The sequence below is a fragment of the Uloborus diversus genome, chromosome 2 (genome assembly GCF_026930045.1).
Source record: "Uloborus diversus isolate 005 chromosome 2, Udiv.v.3.1, whole genome shotgun sequence".
Classification (NCBI taxonomy): domain Eukaryota; kingdom Metazoa; phylum Arthropoda; class Arachnida; order Araneae; family Uloboridae; genus Uloborus; species Uloborus diversus.
Window position 1 is genome coordinate 149,634,272 of NC_072732.1, and position 18,174 is coordinate 149,652,445.

Sequence of the window (18,174 nt, forward strand, 5' to 3'; positions counted from 1 at the left end):
TATATATATTAATTTACATACAAAATTAAACAAGAAAAATTTCCTACAATTTATATCATAAAGTTTTTTTTTTTGCAAAATAAATAATTTATGCGTACGAACGCCGAAAAGTGTTATTTAACAGAATTTTCGCGTAGATATTTTTGATCGACCAAGAGTTACTGGTTCACCGTCTTCAGTATCGATTGAGACGTCATGCAATTTCTTCGACATCATCTGCGATGGGATCATCAAATCATCATGAGCTTCTTCGTTTTCTATTCCATCATTCGTTTGCTCGAAAACCGTCTCCGTTTCTTCCTCTTCATCGCTATTATGTGATAAACTTTGCGAATTCTCACAATTACCACCTGTACGATTAGTACACATAACGGAGTATTTTAACCCGACTTTTCTGCATCCACAGGCTTTTTGACATCCTTTTTTGCATTTGCAAGAAATAAGTCTTAGTAAGGTTTGCGGAGCTGGAGGGTCAAGCGTCATAACAGGAATCAACCCATTCTTATTTCTATTCCACCCCCACTGCTCTGGGTTTTTTTCATTCCTACACCACTGCTGAATCTGGTGATAAGATCGAAAAGAATGTTGTCTTGCTGCTGCTTCTGTTGGAGGTAACGACGAAATATTAAATTTACTTTTATATGCGGATTTTACAAAGCACTCATATCTGTAGGCGTTTAAAGTCATGTTTTTCTTGCGTTTTTTGCTTCTCACTTCACTGAAACAGTATAAGTCAAGAAAGAAGTCTTCTCCAGCTTTAGCAATAATCTCTGGATCAGCATTTGGATTTTTAAACTCTTTAATAGACTCACTAAAATTTGGATTTTTTCGTAATACGTTAGTAAATTTCGTTTCTCCTTGATTGAAAAAAGCACATGTTGTATCACAGTCACTAAAAGCATGCAAGAATAAAATATGATCTACGACTGTCTTATCTATGATACTGTCAGTTGTATATATTTGTTGCGAAATTTTTCCTTTTTCTGGTTTGAGCATATGTATGTTTGATCGCTTAGATAGAGCTGTCAAAAGAATAAGAAGATCTACATCTTCGCCTACAACAATTATGGAACCGAATGCTGAAGAAACACTTATCGCAGTATTGATTATTAAAGTGTCTGCATCTTCTGTGGCTTGTTTGACCACAATATTAAACAAGAAGTTCTGTCTAGAACTAGACGAGCCTACTTTCCCGTAACCCATACTACTTTCTAGTACCTGATCATCCTTCTTAAAAATAGCTAAAATCGCAAATTTTTTCAAACATATTTTTAAAATACTTTAAGCTGATTTCTAAGAATAAAATATTCCTCACTCATCTAAAAAAATTAAACGCGTAAAAAAAAAAAAAAAAAAAAATAGCAGCAACTTTTAAACAAAGCAGCTAATACACTTTTTTCCATTAAAAAAAATCTTTAACAGCTTTCAAAATGAAAAAATAATAATTAAAATTAATAAGCTCATTGAAATAAATACATCAAAAAAAAAAAAAAAAAAAGAAATCGTTTCTTTTTCCCCTGTTGCCAAAAACAATTTTTTAAATGAATTAATGCACTTACCAAAATAAATAAAAAAAATAAAATGTCAACTTAAAAAAATAATTTTCATTGTAAAAAAAAAAAAAAAATCGTCTGCGTATATCTTTATGTAGAAACATAAATGACTTCGAGTTTATTCGCCGAAAACTGAATACCTAAGTTAAAACTTAAGCGTAAAAATAAAAACAAGTCAGATCAACAATAAATATTTCACAGTCAAAACCATAGCTGCGGAGTCGGAGTCAATCTCATTTTGGGGTAAAGGAGTCGGAGTTGAATATCTAAGAATCGGAGTCAGTCATTTGTCCTCCGTGTATACATTTTTGCCAAAGCTACGAAGTCAGAGTCGAAGTCGGGGAGTCGGAGTCCGATTAATTGTCGGGAATAGGAGTCAGAGTCGGAGTCAAGTGCCCTAAATTCTCGGAGTCGAAGTCTGGAGTTTGGCGTCAAGAGCTATTTCCAACAAAATTTGTTTGAAAAAAATCCGCCTTCAAGTACGGAATCTACATTGACTTTCAGTTTCCCCGTCGGCGCTAATGTTAAGGGATTTGAACTGCTCAAAATTGAACGGAAAATTGTTCAAATCAAAAAGATATTTTATGTACAAGTTTTTCATCAAAAGCTTTTTCCTACAAAGTTTGTTTGAAGCAAATTCGCTTCACGTTCGGAATTGCCTTGAATTTCCCCGTAGGCGCTAATGTTAAGTTCTTTTGAACTGTTCAAAATTGAACAAAAAATAGTTCAAATCAAAAAGTGAAATGTGGGAATGAGGTGCCCTCGCCGAGATCTTTCGAACAAAAAAAAAAAAATTGTTCGAATCGAACTATTCATTCAAAAGTTATTGGGGGGGGGGGCAGACAGACAGACCGACAGACATTTTCCCCCATTTCAATACCCTACTTTCCAATTTTTAATTTTTCAATATTTATTTAATTATTTTATTTATTTTTGACTTTTTTTTTTTGTTTTTTGCGATATTTTTAAGATGCATTAAGACTTCCTTCATGCTTTTTTCCTTCTTTTTCTGACTTTTACTGGAAAAGTAGGCTAAAAAAAAAGCCTTTATGATATAAATTGTAGGAAATTTTTCTTGTTTAATTTTGTATGTAAATTAATATATATAATGGATAAATTAATTTTGTATATGATTTTTTTGTCGTAAAATAAGTCAGAAAGGAGATATAGTCAAAATACCGCTTTTAGACGAAATTTTTTCAATAATTTTTTCGTAACAAGTACACTGATGACCGGTAGAAATTTCGGAAAGGGAGAGAGGGGGGAATTCACGTGGCGCCTGGTTGGAAGAGTCTATTTCGGTGTTTTAGTGCAGATAGGAAGAAATAACTGAAATGGAATTTGGTTTCCGTATTGCCTTTTTCCTCTCGCTCATTTCTACCACAAAAAGAATTTTAATTTGTGGATTGTGAGTTTTTATGCAGTTAGTAAATTAACTTGTAAATCGATAGAATTTGTGTTTGTACTATATGCTTATTAATTAAACTCTGCGTTTCCTCGATGTGTTATGATAACTAAACCTCAAAGTAGTGTGGAACGACTTATTCTGCGATAACGCGTGTTTAATAATACTTTGCGGCGCTCGTACGCCGAAGCTATTTATTTTACGAAAAAATTGTTGTGACATAAATTGTAGGAAATTTTCTCTAGTTTAATTTTGTAAAATATGTTTTTATCGTAAAATAAGTCAGAACGGAGAAATCATCCAAATACCGCTTTTAGACGCCATTTTTTCAATATGGCGACGCGAGCGGCAAAGATACAAGGTGGCAAAGTGGAAATTCGAAAAAAGCACATCAAAATCTATAAAATTACCAATTTTCAAAACTCCCGGAAAACTTTCCAGATAAAACTACCAGATGACTGGACTATATTTAAATCTTGCGATATCAAATAAGATTGCAAAGCAATCTTCGGGGGTTGGTGAGTATCAACGAGCAGGGGGTGGAGCCCCTTAGTTTATAACAAATTACATATCGGTTTAGGCATTTAAACCTTGTTTACCGTAACCTATTCCGGAAAAAAAATGTACATATGCTTCTCGCAAAACGGTATGTCGTAGAAGGTTAAAATTCGGTATGAAGACACTCTAAGTGGGGTAGTTGTGCACCTCCCCTTTTGGTTGCACTCAGATGTTCCAAAAAGGGTCTTTTACACATTTTTGCGGGAAAATCAGTGTTAATTTCAATTCAAACTCAAATGATTTTATAATTTGGCGATATATTGTCAAACTTTTGGTCGTCATGTTTTGTTGTCAACTTGGCGATATATCGCCAAGTTGGCGATATTTATAGAGTTAATCATTGAATCACCATGTTAAAATTGCCGGTATTGGGAAAATAAGTCTCGGTAAGACGCGTTTTTGCTTCGGTTCGCGACAAACTAGTACTTTAATATTTCGGAAGACAGAAGAAAAGAGTGATATAACAAGGGGTTACAGTATTCAAATTAAACGAAAAATTGTCCAAATCAAAATGTGAGAGGGAATGTGGGTCATCGCCGAGATCTTTTGAACAAAAAAAATTTGTTCTTCGCTTCTTCAGTTTTTTTTTGCTTGTTTGTTTTTCTTGCTTCAGTGTCGCCGGGCCCCCACTTTCCGACTAAGCTAACATATGGCCTCACTTCGTGCCCCCCCCCCCCCCTCTTCCCTACCAGTTTCTTCATTAAAGACCGTCTTAAGTTTTGTTTTTCGGATTTCGATATGAAAAAAATTTAGAGGTCCCCCGCGAACCGTCTCTCTATCCCTAATATAACTGAAGATCGTGTAAAATTTCGAATTTAGGGCTTTAATTTCGGAAAGATTTTCGGGGAGAGTCTCCGAGATCGCCTAAAAACAACGTTTTAAAAGCCAACTATGAAAAGTTTCCAGAAAGCGTCCCTTACTCCATTGCTTGAATCTCATTTTAAAAACTTCATTTTCAAATATATTTTTCGAGAACCACCGAAAACTCTTCCATATAACAGCATTGAAAGTTGACGAAAATTATGCTTTTGGAGAATCAATTTCAAAAAATTTGCAGAACTTCTGAACGTTACCAAAAATGGTCTACAATCACATTTGTAGTATAAAAAAATCCAAGAATAGATCCCCGAATTTCTTCTACCCTTAACATCATCAAAGGTCTAAAACTGCATTTTTTGAGTTACAAGTTCAAATAATTTCCGAAAGAGACTCCATCGGACCCTGTTCCTAACATGATCACAGCTAATCTACAAATGCCTTTTTAAATTTTTCAATTATAAAAAATGGCCAGATACCCTGAAATCTCTTTTGCCCCTCACATTACCTGAAATCGTCAAAAATGTATTTTTCAGAAATTCTTAAATTTTTGGGGGTGAGCCCCTGAATTAATTCTTTTCAAATTTCGTCTCAAAACACGTTTTAAGAGCTACAATTGCCGAAATTTCCAGGGGATAACCCCTCCCCCCAGCCTAACATAGGCGATAAAAGTTGCGCTTTTTAAGTTTCAAAGTCTAAAAACGGTGGAGATGGTGCACCCGAACCTATTTTCCCCTAACATAAACAAAGATTGTCTAAAAAAAACTTTTAAAACTACGAATCTAAAGAATTTCTAGTGAATGTTATACTTACAATTAGGTTAACCTTGCTGATGGTTGGATCAAGTAATGTTTTCTTCTTAACCAGAAGCTAAAACCACTCTTTTTGCGCAATTGGAAAAAATGTAAGATCCGTTTCTTTCATGTAGCCCCTAATTTTTTGACCTCATGTCCCTGCTGTGAGAACTTTGAAAACCTGTGTGCAATAAAGTGTCTGTGCAAAATGAAATTTTGTTTTCACATTCCACTGTAAAGGACGTTTTTTTTTTAGTTTGCCGGAGTTGGAATGAGGTGCAAGGGCTCCCCCCTCCCCCTTTTGAACATTTCTTTTGCTGACCTCCAAGATTGAACCATTGCAGATCTGCAATAAAATAATGTTTTTACGTTTTTTTCTGCTCAGAGCTAGCAGGTAGTGGGCAAAGTGTTCTTCCTCGATCAAGTGTACCCTTTTTTTTATTTTTTTATTAGACACAAAAAGTAACTCCCTATGCACCACATAGTATCACATAGGGCCCGAAGGTAAGAGGCACAGCAGTACAAAATACACAAAATAAAATGAGCACAACATACAAACAATTAACAACGAATAGAGAAGAAAAAATAAACACACACACACACATACAAAAAGGTCAAACAACTGAATAAATAAAACGTTTAAAAAGAGAAAAAGTCTCGACACTCTGAACCAGAGCAGAAGGAACAGGAGGCCAAGAAACGGACAACTTCCTCAGCTCCCGCATAAGAATTTCTCTCTGGGGGTTAAAACGATTGCACCGAAACAACAAGTGTTCTGGATTTTCAATATCCTGTCCACAATCACACACGTTACTAGTAGAAATGTTAAATTTATACAAGTACTCTTTGAAATTACCATGCCCAGGGGGTATTTTTTAAAATTTACTGCTTTGGTAACAATTTAAATCGCACCATGAATCAACAATTAAAGCTTCCCAAAATAATCAACGCAAGTATAGAAGGATTACAGGCGGCTCTATTTTTTTAAAACAGTTTTTACTTCAGTAGCCATATAGAGAAGGTTTTAGATGCTATATTAAAAAAAAAAAAAAAGATAAGGGTCATTTTTCAGAAAACGTAACTTTTGAACTCAAATATATTTCAATTTCGAAACCTTTTGTTTTCTTTTTTTAATTCTCACATGAAAGTGTTACCTACTAGAAGTAGTCATAAACAAATGGCCCAGCTAAGTTTCAATTATTTTACTCATAAATAAAAAAAAAAAAAAAAACTAAAAAATGCCTTGTTCACAGAAATTTTAAAAAAAAAAGGAAAAAATTTTTAATATTTAAAAATCGAGGCCAATTTAATATCAAAGTACTCATTTTTTTAATGGTGCAAACAGTCATCTATTTTAATGATTATCAGGAATATAATATTAAGCTATCTTAATCAAAATACAGCTAAATTAGTAGTTTCAAATGTACGTTAAAAAATAGTATTTAGTAAATTTGAGGATATACTGGCAATTTATAATTTTGGTAGAATGCCTATTATTGATGTATTTCCCCTCCATCATTTATTTTCACCTCAGAAATAATGACATTGACAAGATCTGTCACGGAGGTGAGGAATTTTCCATTAATATAGGTCTATTAGATACTTTTTTCAGGGAATTTTTTTTTGTTCGTTACTACAATTTGCACATGTTAAGCATATGAAATCGCGTTCACTTCTTTTTTTATATTGATTTACATCCCTGAAATTCAAGTTCACGGAGGTGAGAAGTCAGAATAACCACACTAAGTTTTTATAGTAAAAATCTATCTTCTTGTTTTTCGATAAAAATCACACAACTTCAACTATGACTGAAAATAAACAAGGGGGTTGCCTTGTATCATGGAAAATAAAATTTGATGTCATTACTACCACATGTTAATGAGGAATGGCATTTTGTGTTTAGGTAACGGAGGTGAGAATTTGTGTGACATGACTCCTTGTCCTACTAAAACGAACGAAAACACAATATTAAAAAAATAAATATAGTTAAACAATTAGTATTTGAGACACCGGTGAAAGGAATAATAAATGAATGAGTATATACTTTTAATTAACCAAGTTATTAAGCAACATAAACAGTCACACAAGGTATATGACATGCCATGGAGGTGAGAAATCACCCTTGTTGTGAACTAAAAATATACTTAAATAAAAATTATTATTAAAGAAATTGTTTGCAAGTTTAAATAGATACATTTTTGATGAAATTAAAAATCATTGTTAAATGAATTGTTCTTTCAAGTTTTTACTGTAAAAGGCGTGTGACAGAAAAGTTAACACTTTTTGAAGAATGATCCATAAATCTTTTTAAACATGTGAAAAAAAATTCAAATTTTGGATCGCTTAAATGTTGTGCTTTCGTTTCTAAATGAATGCTATTTTGTTTTTCATACTTATTGCTGTTTTAGTTTTAGGGCAAAGATAAGAGCTTGATTTTAAATCATGTCATGTCGTCTAATTTGCAATTTCGGCAGAACGTGGTACTGAACAAATTGAGACTGTATGGGATTCAAATTTTCGAAAATAACCAAGAAATTACTATTTAGGAAAATAGTATGTCTTTAAGCAAATAATGTGTTAATACAATATGTCTGTAAATAACATAAAATCACTATCTCAGCCAGAAATACCTTTTTTTTTGGGGGGGGGGGTGATCAAAGGGGTTTTTTTATCAGAAAAATCCAGGGTTGCCACTCAATTCTGTGTAAAAAATTCCCTGTAAGAGTGTAAACAAACACTAATATTTATATAAGAAAATTAATATTATGATAGTTTCATCCTGGGGGGGGGGAATAAATAGATGAATGAAATAAGAGGAAGCAAGGAAGAAAGAAGATTTCGAAACTGAGCATGTTGACTGAACATTTATATTTAACATTTTATTGAAAAGAAAGGAAAAAAAAACAAGAGATTTCTCTTAACCATTAATTACTTGGACCTTAAAAGAAAAAAAATGCAAAAGTTAGAAGCACAATAGTTATTGACGACTATTCTCATGCTCTCTAAATCAAATTAGCATAAAATTCAAGATGCATATCTGACATAACATTCATTAATTTTTGCTTTTATGATCAACATTTTAATATTTACTCAAAAAAAAAAGCAAAACTATAGAACTAGAACTAAATCTCATTATTAACTTAACATAAAGAAATTTCATGGGACAGGGTTGCCACTGAATTTCAAGAATGAAATTCCCTAACATTTCCAGGTGGTTTTGAAAAAAAATCCAGGCTATCAATGTCTCTCTTTTTTTTTTTTTTTTGCAACATTAATATATACATCTCAAATTTTGATAAAACTTACCTCATTTTCAAACTTTAGAAAAAGTGGTTACCAAATTTAATTTACTCAAGCTGAACTAATCAAAAATATATACTAATAAAAATGAAACAAATTCCTATAATAAAGAATTATGAAATAATGTAAATGTAGCATATCTTCTTTTCAATCGCGAGGAGCCACTGCGTTACATCAAATGGAAAGAACGACCAAATAAGCAATTGTGACATCTGTATCAAAAAAAAAAAAAAAAGTTAATTGCTAATAGTCTAAACTAAAACTTATGAAGCTGAAACCTTTTCAATTATTACCTTCCACCTGTACTTTGGCCTGTAAAAAAAATCATGCATCTTTTAGCTGGACATATTTTGCCCTACTTGTTTCTCATAAAGCAAGGCTGCCCCCCCCCCACGCCCCCAATATTTCTGAATGCCTTTGCACTTTTTTTTAAATTTTTACCCCTTTTTTTATTAATTTATTTTTTAAATATTTATTTACCTGTTTTTTTATTTTTAGTTATTATTATTTTGAAAGAAAAGTTCTGTGCTCTGCCAATGAAATACACACACAAAATAAAGTAAAATTAAATAAATAATTTAAATAAAAATAAATCAATAAATGAATTTGAATCAATAAATGAATTTAAATATATAAAAATTCCCCCAAAAATTTTTATGGCACAGCTTGGGCCATAATCCCCTTTGTCACAACGTAAAATTATGAGCAATGATCACAAAATTCTATGATGTGCAGATTTTTTTTTTTAAATCGGATTACTTTTATTTTGAAAGAAGGAAGTGCATTGAAACAGTCATTAAAGATCACTACCAAAATACAAAAAGATTAGCGATACTCCTGTAAAAAGGAAACTTTCAAAATTTAAAATTGTCTAATGAGCTAAATTTTCAGAACAAAACTGTTTTGAAGAAAATGATTTCATTAATTAAATTTACAGAAATAATATAAAACATGAAAAGATTATTGCAGCTCATTAAGAACTGACGCACTCACAGACAAAGCAACGTGCCAGGTGCCGCAAACTCGAACTAGTAATAACTTCAGAATTGCCGATGTAAAAACGTAGAGTTTAGACAGAGCCTGCAAAATAGTATAACTACGAAGACAAAATATACCTTCTGCACGTGTCTGCCCTGACTTCTATGGCGCGCCAATGCCAGAGAGTTTATAAAAAGAACTTCAGGGGGAAGCAAAAAGTCCGAACTACAAAACAACGAATGGCAGCAGGAAAGATAAGGAGGAAAAAAATTATTCTTGACATCATATAGCGCTGTGCTAAGAATGATCAGAAAATAAAACAAAATCCTCTGACATTTCCAGAACTGTTGTTATTTTTCATTTTCCCTGACCATTCCAGGTTTTCCCGGTGCATGGCAACCCTGATCCCCATTCAGATTTTTGATATTCTACTGTACATACTAGGGATGCACCGGATATCCAGTATCCGGCTGATTTTTTAACTATCCGGAACTATGAGGTATCCGATCCGGCAAGCCACTCCGGATCCGGATATCCGACAGTTTTTTGCAGGATATCCGGTAAAAATGTGAGAGATATCCGGGTTTGATGTGGGGTTATCCGGTTCAAAATGAGGGTTTAATTTTGAATTTACTTTTGCAAAAATTCCAGTTAAAGCTTTCACTGTTTCATAAACTTTTCGATGATACTTTTTCTTTTAGTTGCTGCTTCAAAAACGACCATTCCTCTTCAAACCTAGCTTCTGGCATTCCCCCGCGTCCATAATTTCTCCCTCCCTCTCTCACTCCCTCTGCTTTAACACGCTGAAGTGAAAAGTCGACCTTGAAATGGTTCATATCAAAGCGCTTGAAGTTGGAGGAGCGACTGTGTTGAGAATTAAAATACAGTCAAGTTCCGACTTGCGGGAGGAATGCATTCCACTACTCTTCTCGCGTAAGTTGAAATTTAGCGTAGTAGAAAAATGTATGAATTTGGATATTTAGAAACACACCAAAAAATTTTAGGCATTTGTAAACACCTCTCACATTATTTTGAACCATTTCTTAACTATATATTACCGTTTCTCGCATAAAAAAAGCTGTATTATTTAACATAAAACTCTTACGATGTACAAAATTAATGGTCAATGGGAGAGAGACATGTAAATAAAACAATAATATAGTTACAGTATATTAATAATTTAATAATGCATGCTTTGGTGCCATTATATCTCATGAACATTAAAACGAAGAATGAAAGAAACTAATGAAAAATGCGGAATAGTTGCACTGAAACAAAGCAATGTTTAGAGTAGTACAGTGTGGAAACTTCCGTTTTCAGTGATACTAAAAGGATGAAGAACCATCAAGAAACCAATATGTAGTGACCAATGACGTAGTCGATGCTTGCACCACAGCCATCTTAACACAAGGCCTGCGCGCTCATTCAACATGGCCGCCCGTGAAGGCGGTTTGTTTACATCTCATAATAGCTCTACCGTGAATAAAAATTTAGATTTTTTTATAATCCATTAAAAAAAATAGTTAATTTTTACATGAAATACTCCGATACATCTCTAAATTAAAATTTTATATCGTTCGAGTTTTAATATCGACACAAATAGTTCTTAAATAGTAAAATAAATTAAAATTCATGCATGACACATTAAATATTATATTTGCAATAAATATATAGATAATGAATAAACATGAAAATTTTAATGGGTAAAAAGAAAATACACTTCAACTTCAAATCATAATGCAAAAGAAAGTACGAAATAAATTTTGCTTACTGTAAATTGTAAAATGATTAAGACAGACGTGGAAGATAAACGGGAAGTGCATATTTCTTATTCATAAACTAATAAATATTTTGCATTTTTCACACGAATAATTTACAGTAGTATTGACTTCCTTTGATAAAAATACAGACAAATGAAAAAAAATAATAATAAGATGGAATAAAATAAATCAATATTTAGCCATATTTCTTACTGTTACAAACAAAAGAAACAGCATACATTTTTGAGAAAAAAATCACTCCAATACCCATAGTTACAAAACATCTGAACAATTGAAAGAAACTAAACAATTGGTATAAAAGGACAATACTGATGCATATATTTCAGAGTAAAAAATATAATTAGATTTATCATGAGTTATTTGTGAGTTTTTTTTTTTTTGGAGAAGTTATTCAACAGTATGTTATAAATCGTTCGCATAATATTTCTCAAAATCAAGAAAATGGTGTGAGAGCTAAGCTTGTAGTGGTCATGTACCACATTTCTAATGCATAGCTCGCCAATAGTTGTTAAAAGCTTTAATTCATTTTCATTTGCTATGAATTCCTCAAAAAAAAAAAAAAAAAAAAAAAAAAATCCACAACATTTTAAAATACATTTATACAAATAGAAGCTGGGTTTAAAAGAAAAAGTTGGTGTTTTTCAAAAGTCACGATTTCATGTATCTGTTAAACTGCACTCTTCAGAGAATTCATATTAAAAAGCTCCTGGAAATTTTAGTTACAAAAAATAATCATTTACCAAAGTGAGGGCAAAAAGCTTAGTCATTAAAATCGAAAGTAATAAACGTGTATTGCATGAAAAAAAACATAAATAAAAATGTGTACCTTTCAATAATAGAGTACACAGGGTGGCGACAGGAACTGCGAAAAAAAGTTCCCTGACTTTTCCCTGATTAAGTTCACCAAATTTCCCTGATTTACGTTACCAATGATAATGGTTTTCTTTCTTTGCTTTACTTGAAATCCCTTGTATGTTTATATAAAATGCAGTGTTTTAAATGTTTTAAGTTATGTAAAGTTGTAGAACTAAAGAGAAAATTACAAAAAAAAAAAAAAACTTTACTTCCAGAAACTACTTAGCATAAGAATTTAAGAAACTATCAAAATTACTTTTAAAAACATGTGTATTTATGATAGTTCAAAATAATTTCAATTACTTTTTAGTTCTAGGTTTTCAAACAGTATAATAATTGTTGCAAGAATAACAATAGTGAAAGAATATAATTAATGTAATTATTCTTATATAACTAATTGACATATTTATGCAAAACAGATGAATCCATTTGACAACCATTCATAGGGAGCTTTTCTCTAATCAAGGACATAGGTTTTAATGAATGAATACAGCATTTTTAAATAAAAAATAAAGATATTTTCTTAAGTACACAAGTTAACTCTATTTCAAATGATTTCAGTGTGTAACGAGAAAAAATCTTAGATTGCTTTTGTAACAAACAACTTTGAAATGCAAGGGGGAAAAAAGGAAAAAAAAAGCAATTAGTTAATTTCAAAATATATAAAAGCAGAATACAACTTGGTTATAAAATTAAAGAATCACTAAAGTCTAAAGAAAAGAAAACCTTTATAATCTGCGGTGACAACAAATAGTATAACGGCAAAAAACAAAGTTTTTTTAAATTGAAAGTTCAATTTTAGCAATTAAATTAAAAACGCGAAGAAGTAATAACTTTTAAGCTTTCATAGTATTATTTCAAAAACCAAAGATTTCTTCTTAAAATCGTGATTATAGTACGCTAATTACTTCGAGACAATGGAATAAAGGTCATAGGAGCTAAGGCATAATTGAAGGCTTCCTCTTTGCCTGTATGGTTGTTTATTTTACGTAGCATTGAAAGCGTAAAAAGAAATTTCAAGCTAGGTAAAATAAACAACCTAACAGACACAAAAGCAATCTTAAGAAGTTCATCCTGTAGTTAATAAGTAAGATTCAATACTTTGACGTTGAGGAAAAAAGATGCACAAATATGCGGCAGTGTATAATCGCACCTCATTAATTTTATTTTTATTATTATTTTTTTTCTTGAACAGATAATTGAAGGAAAATGCGTAGGGAATTAAGAGTACTTAATTTTGTAAAGCAAAAAAAAAAAAAAAATTTTCTTCAAAAAATCAATTTTCCCTGATTTTTTGTTATTTTCTCAAAATTCCCTGATATTTCCCTGACTTTTCCCTGATTAATGAAGTTCCCTGACTTTTCCCTGATCTCCCTGATCTGTCGCCACCCTGGTACAGTACCTTACAGAAATAGAAACTGCTTTAAAAGTTAAAACAGTTGCTCTTTTTAATGAACCGCAATCTAACGTATATATTAAACAGCACTCTTCAGCCAATTCATGTTAAAAAGTTCCTTGAAACAATAGTTACAAAAAAATAATTACACGAATTGAGGGCGAAGAAGCTTCGTCATTAAAATAGAAAGTGATAAAAATATGTAGCATGAAAAAACATACATAAAAATTCGTCCCTTACAAGTAAAAAATCCTTAAAATACTATTTAACAAGTACAGTAAAACTCCTCTAATACGGACACTAACAAGACAAAATTTTTTGTTCGCAATAGAGGGGTGTCCGCATGACAGAGGTTTAATAATACCTTTTAATTTTACCTTAGAATCGAGGAATTAAATACTGTCCACATAGGAGGGGTATATCCGTTAGGAGGGATTTTACTGTATTGATTTTTATTATCAATTCTGCTAAAAAATAACCATTGGTAACCACACTTACCTTCTTAACATTTTTTAATCCAACAATAGTAGCTTCAAACATATTTGGAGATGTTAAACATTTGATACGTTAAATTTTCATCACCAAAGTATTCCACGGCTTATAATGTAAACTTGACGAAACGTAACGATTTAGCACAGTCAAATACAAAGAACAAAAAAGAAAACATCATTTCAAGTCTCCATAAAGACAGTTGATAACGTATTCACACATTTGGAATAAATATTACTTTGCTATTTGATACTAAAGTTGTGAGATGAAATACAATATTGCATCCGCAACGAGCAGCTACTTGAAGTCCACAAACACTTTGAATTAAAGGGATTTTCCCGCTCAAGGCCTGCTTGAGGTCACGTGACATCGATTGCGCAATACAGCGCGTAGGCTTGATATATAGAAGGCTGTGCTTGCACCCAGCGCGCGCAGTTGTACAAACGAACTATTTTCGAAATTATATTTGCTTGTATATTTCTACACATGCTAAAATCCTTTCATTGCATTCATTTAGTATATCCAAAATTTTGTGTTGCGTATTTTTTTCCATTTTTAGTTATCCGTAAAAGTTTTCTCCCCCTTTTTTAACCAACTTCAAAAAGGAGGCGGTTATCAGTTAATACCGTATGTATGGTTTTTTTTTGTTTGTCCACTCACAGTGTCTCATCTAGTGAACCGATTTTGAAGATTCTTTTTTTAATGGATAGGGGACGGCTCAACTTAGCTCCTTTATGATGAAGTTTAAAAAAATGTCTACACGTCATGCAAATCTAATAACAAATACGACTCATTATACGACCTTTAAGATTTCAACTATGAATAATTAAAAGTTTAAACCATGTGTACATTACATACAGAATTAATTTCTGCCGAAAGTTTGTCTCTTTCAAAAAAATCTGTCGAAATAAAACAATACTTTAATGTTTCATTTTATATATAGCACAATTCCTAAATTAAAATATAGAGGCTCTAAAAAAGTACATTTGAATGTACTTAACATGTTTATAAAGAAATGATATGTGGAACAAGTTTGATTTATTGTTTTGAAACGGCGTTGTAGAAAAATATGCGAACATGCAATGCAATCGAAATGCCGGATATCCGAATCCGGCAGGTAAGGGGGCATCGGATATCCGGTATCTGGCAAAATCACTATCCGGTGCATCCCTAGTACATACATGAAAAACATTTATAACTTTCATTTACTGCATGAAAGGGTTGTAGAGGACCCTCAGTGTTGTGATGTATGCATTTCAAAAGAAACTAAAATTTGCAAAATACAAAACTGCCCAATATGATATTTTATTATATAATTGTCTCAAAGATACAGAAAATAGTGAAAATGTGGGAAACATAATCCCTGTCAGTCTTCTCACACTTGATAATATATACAAGACGCATTCAATCAAAATATTTTAAAACATTTATACACATGCATACCATCAGCTCTTATCACAAAATAGTTGATTATTTAAAAGTTGCTACAGTCTGCACTAAACTCCCGATACACTAGCTTCTTCAGAGGGTAAGTTGACTCGAGCTCTCCTGGTAGAAGAGCAAGTAAGGAACTCTTGGTGGGCTGTGGGAAAGGACTTGTGCCTCAGTAACTGCAGATACTGTTCTGTCATCACATCTGATCCAAGTTTGACTGCCGTGGTTGTAAACATCAGATATGTAGTGACCTTTCACAGCCTCCTCTCCGTCGTGGTACATGACTACAATGCAAGACAAGCAAGACAAAACATTTTGCTTTAGGCACATGCTTTATTAATTAACACAACAGGATAATTATCAAAAATATAGTCCCTACTTGAGCAGACCTACAGAAAATTTAAAACTGTGCACAACTCGATGAATTTCTTGAAAATGTCCTATTGAAAAACACTGATTGCCTTTTAAATATATCTCCTCCACCTCCAACAGCAAACATGCAAAGTTATAGGAGAGTCTAGTAGCACTAATTGACCAGCAGGGATGTATTTCATCCATTGGGGAGGGGGGATTTGAGGATTCATATCTCCCTCACCAAAAGTAAGAAATCTTTCTTTGAGGTTAGCTATAGTAATAACAGTTTGTGACAAGGGGATAACAAAAAATAGGAAAGCACAAATCTTTTTGTTGATAGAAATATGCAAATAAAAAATAGAGCGAGATGTAATGAGGAGAGCAGGGTTGGGTTTTGGACTGTCCAAAACTGGTTTAGGACAGGACAAGTGGTTTTCACAGTCTGAAACTGTCCAATAATATGCTAAAGCTAAATGCAGAAATATAGACATTAATGAGGTTTAATTATATATATAATGAATATTTGATAATATTTTTCTCAAAAATTTTAATTTATAAAATATCTTTTAAAAAAATGCCAGTAACTCTATTACATAAAAACTTCTTTATGTAACAGTTGGTACAGTTATGAAAGGAAATTCACAACACTATCAGGACAACTAATTTCAGTTCCATTTTTGGGGAAAAGGGAATGTTATTAAATATGCAATATTTAGGTGCAAAAAAAAAAAAGCTTAGATTTTTTGATGGTTTGTGCAAGTAAGTTTTACATGATGTTTTGACGAAAATTGGTGAATGGCAAAAAAATAAACTTACATGTTCAAATTGAAATCTTTAATGAAGAATTTAATTTCTATGTAACTAAATTAAAGTCAGCTGTATTAATAAGTTGCATATATATTTATACTTGAATGTTCACATTGAATAAATGTATTAAATATTCAAAAATTATATATTTGTGACACATTTTGTTCTGTCTTTGATATTTTCTCACAAAATAATTTTGGACACTTTTGGACGGTAAAAATAAGGTTATTTGCCACGGTTTTTACCCGTGTCCAAAACCTTGCCAATGTTGAAAAAATTATTACATCATCTGTTTTCTTGACCTTAGAAAAGTACTGAAACAAAACATACTACCCTCAAAAATTGTTTTCTGGCTATGCTACTAGTGACCAGGTTGCTAAAATATCATGATTAATAAATGTTTCAGTTTCACATGAAAAGAACAGAATGTTTTAAAAAATACTAAGCACTTTTCATAATACACTCAAAAGGACAATACCTTTTTTTGGTCAGAAAGGACAATTTAAGTACAGTATAACCTAGATTTAACGATTGTCAAGGAACAGGAAAAAGTCACCCTTAAATCAAGGAAATTGTTAAATTGAGGAAAATACAATCAATGCAATCAAATCCAGACCAGTGAAATGTATCCTTAAATTCAAATTATACTGTTTTCCTGTAGTCTTAAATTATTTCAAGAAAATGACACCACAAACAAAGACAAGTGTGGCTCAAGTCATGCAGAAAATGTCTTATCATTATCTAGATTTTAAACAAATTTGAGAGTTGAAACATGCATATTTATCTTAATGAGAAAACTTGGTTTGAAATGACTTGAGCCGCACTTTTCTTTGTTAGTGGTGTCATTTTCTCGGAATAATGGAAAACTACAGGAATACTTAAATTGTCCTTGCTGGCCCAGAAAAGTTACTTTGTACTTATGAGTGCATTCTGAAAAGTGCTTAGTATTTTTTTTTTTTTCAAAAATATCTGTTATTTTATTCTTTTTAGTGTAAATGTACTTCAGAAATAGAATAATGTTACCATAATGAAACTTAACCTTTTCTTTTCATATTAATACTCCATTTTAAAAGAAAAAGAAAAAAAATCTATATATGTGTCAAAAACTCTGAGCAATTAGCACAAAAAATTAATCCTTGTTCTTCAGTAGAATTTATTAGCATGCTAATTTAATTAGAACTATTTAAACATTAAAGGTTTCCCAAACTAATTTCAGGGATGAGAGTGGTCAGAGAGCAAAAAGGAGGATATCCAAAAAAATTTCGTAAAAGGGATGATATCCAAAACCGCATCAAAATAGAATCTAGAAGCCATGATATTCAAAAATTCAACAAAAAATAGCTAATTTACCAGTTTTAAAGATAATATGTATTTATTTAAGTATAAGTAATAATTTTGTAATTTTCTGCACTGTACCATTTCTTGCAAGAGTGTTTATTCCTAAATAAATCTAAATTTTGAAAAAGAGGCAACAATTTCTAACCCCTGAGTTCTTGAACAAAGGGTTGGGGCAGCCAGAGGTCAATCTTGGCTGCATCACTCAATAGTGTCAACTTTTCATATTTTTTAGAGAAAAACACATTTTTTTTTCATTAAAAACATTTGAGTTTATAGTGTTAAATGAGTGAGAACATAAATTTTAAAATTAGGTCTG

General features: G+C 31.8%; 1 protein-coding gene across 1 annotated transcript in view; it reads right to left on the reverse strand.

Moving 5' to 3' along the window:
- Positions 1-15,206: 15,206 nt before the first annotated feature.
- The window catches only part of LOC129217405 (ubiquitin carboxyl-terminal hydrolase 10-like), a 51,939-nt gene continuing 48,971 nt past the window's right edge, over positions 15,207-18,174 (reverse strand). The window contains exon 14 of the mRNA XM_054851702.1: positions 15,207-15,643. Coding sequence (XP_054707677.1) covers positions 15,447-15,643 — 197 coding nt within the window. The 3' untranslated portion in view covers positions 15,207-15,446. The remainder of the gene's footprint in view (positions 15,644-18,174) is intronic.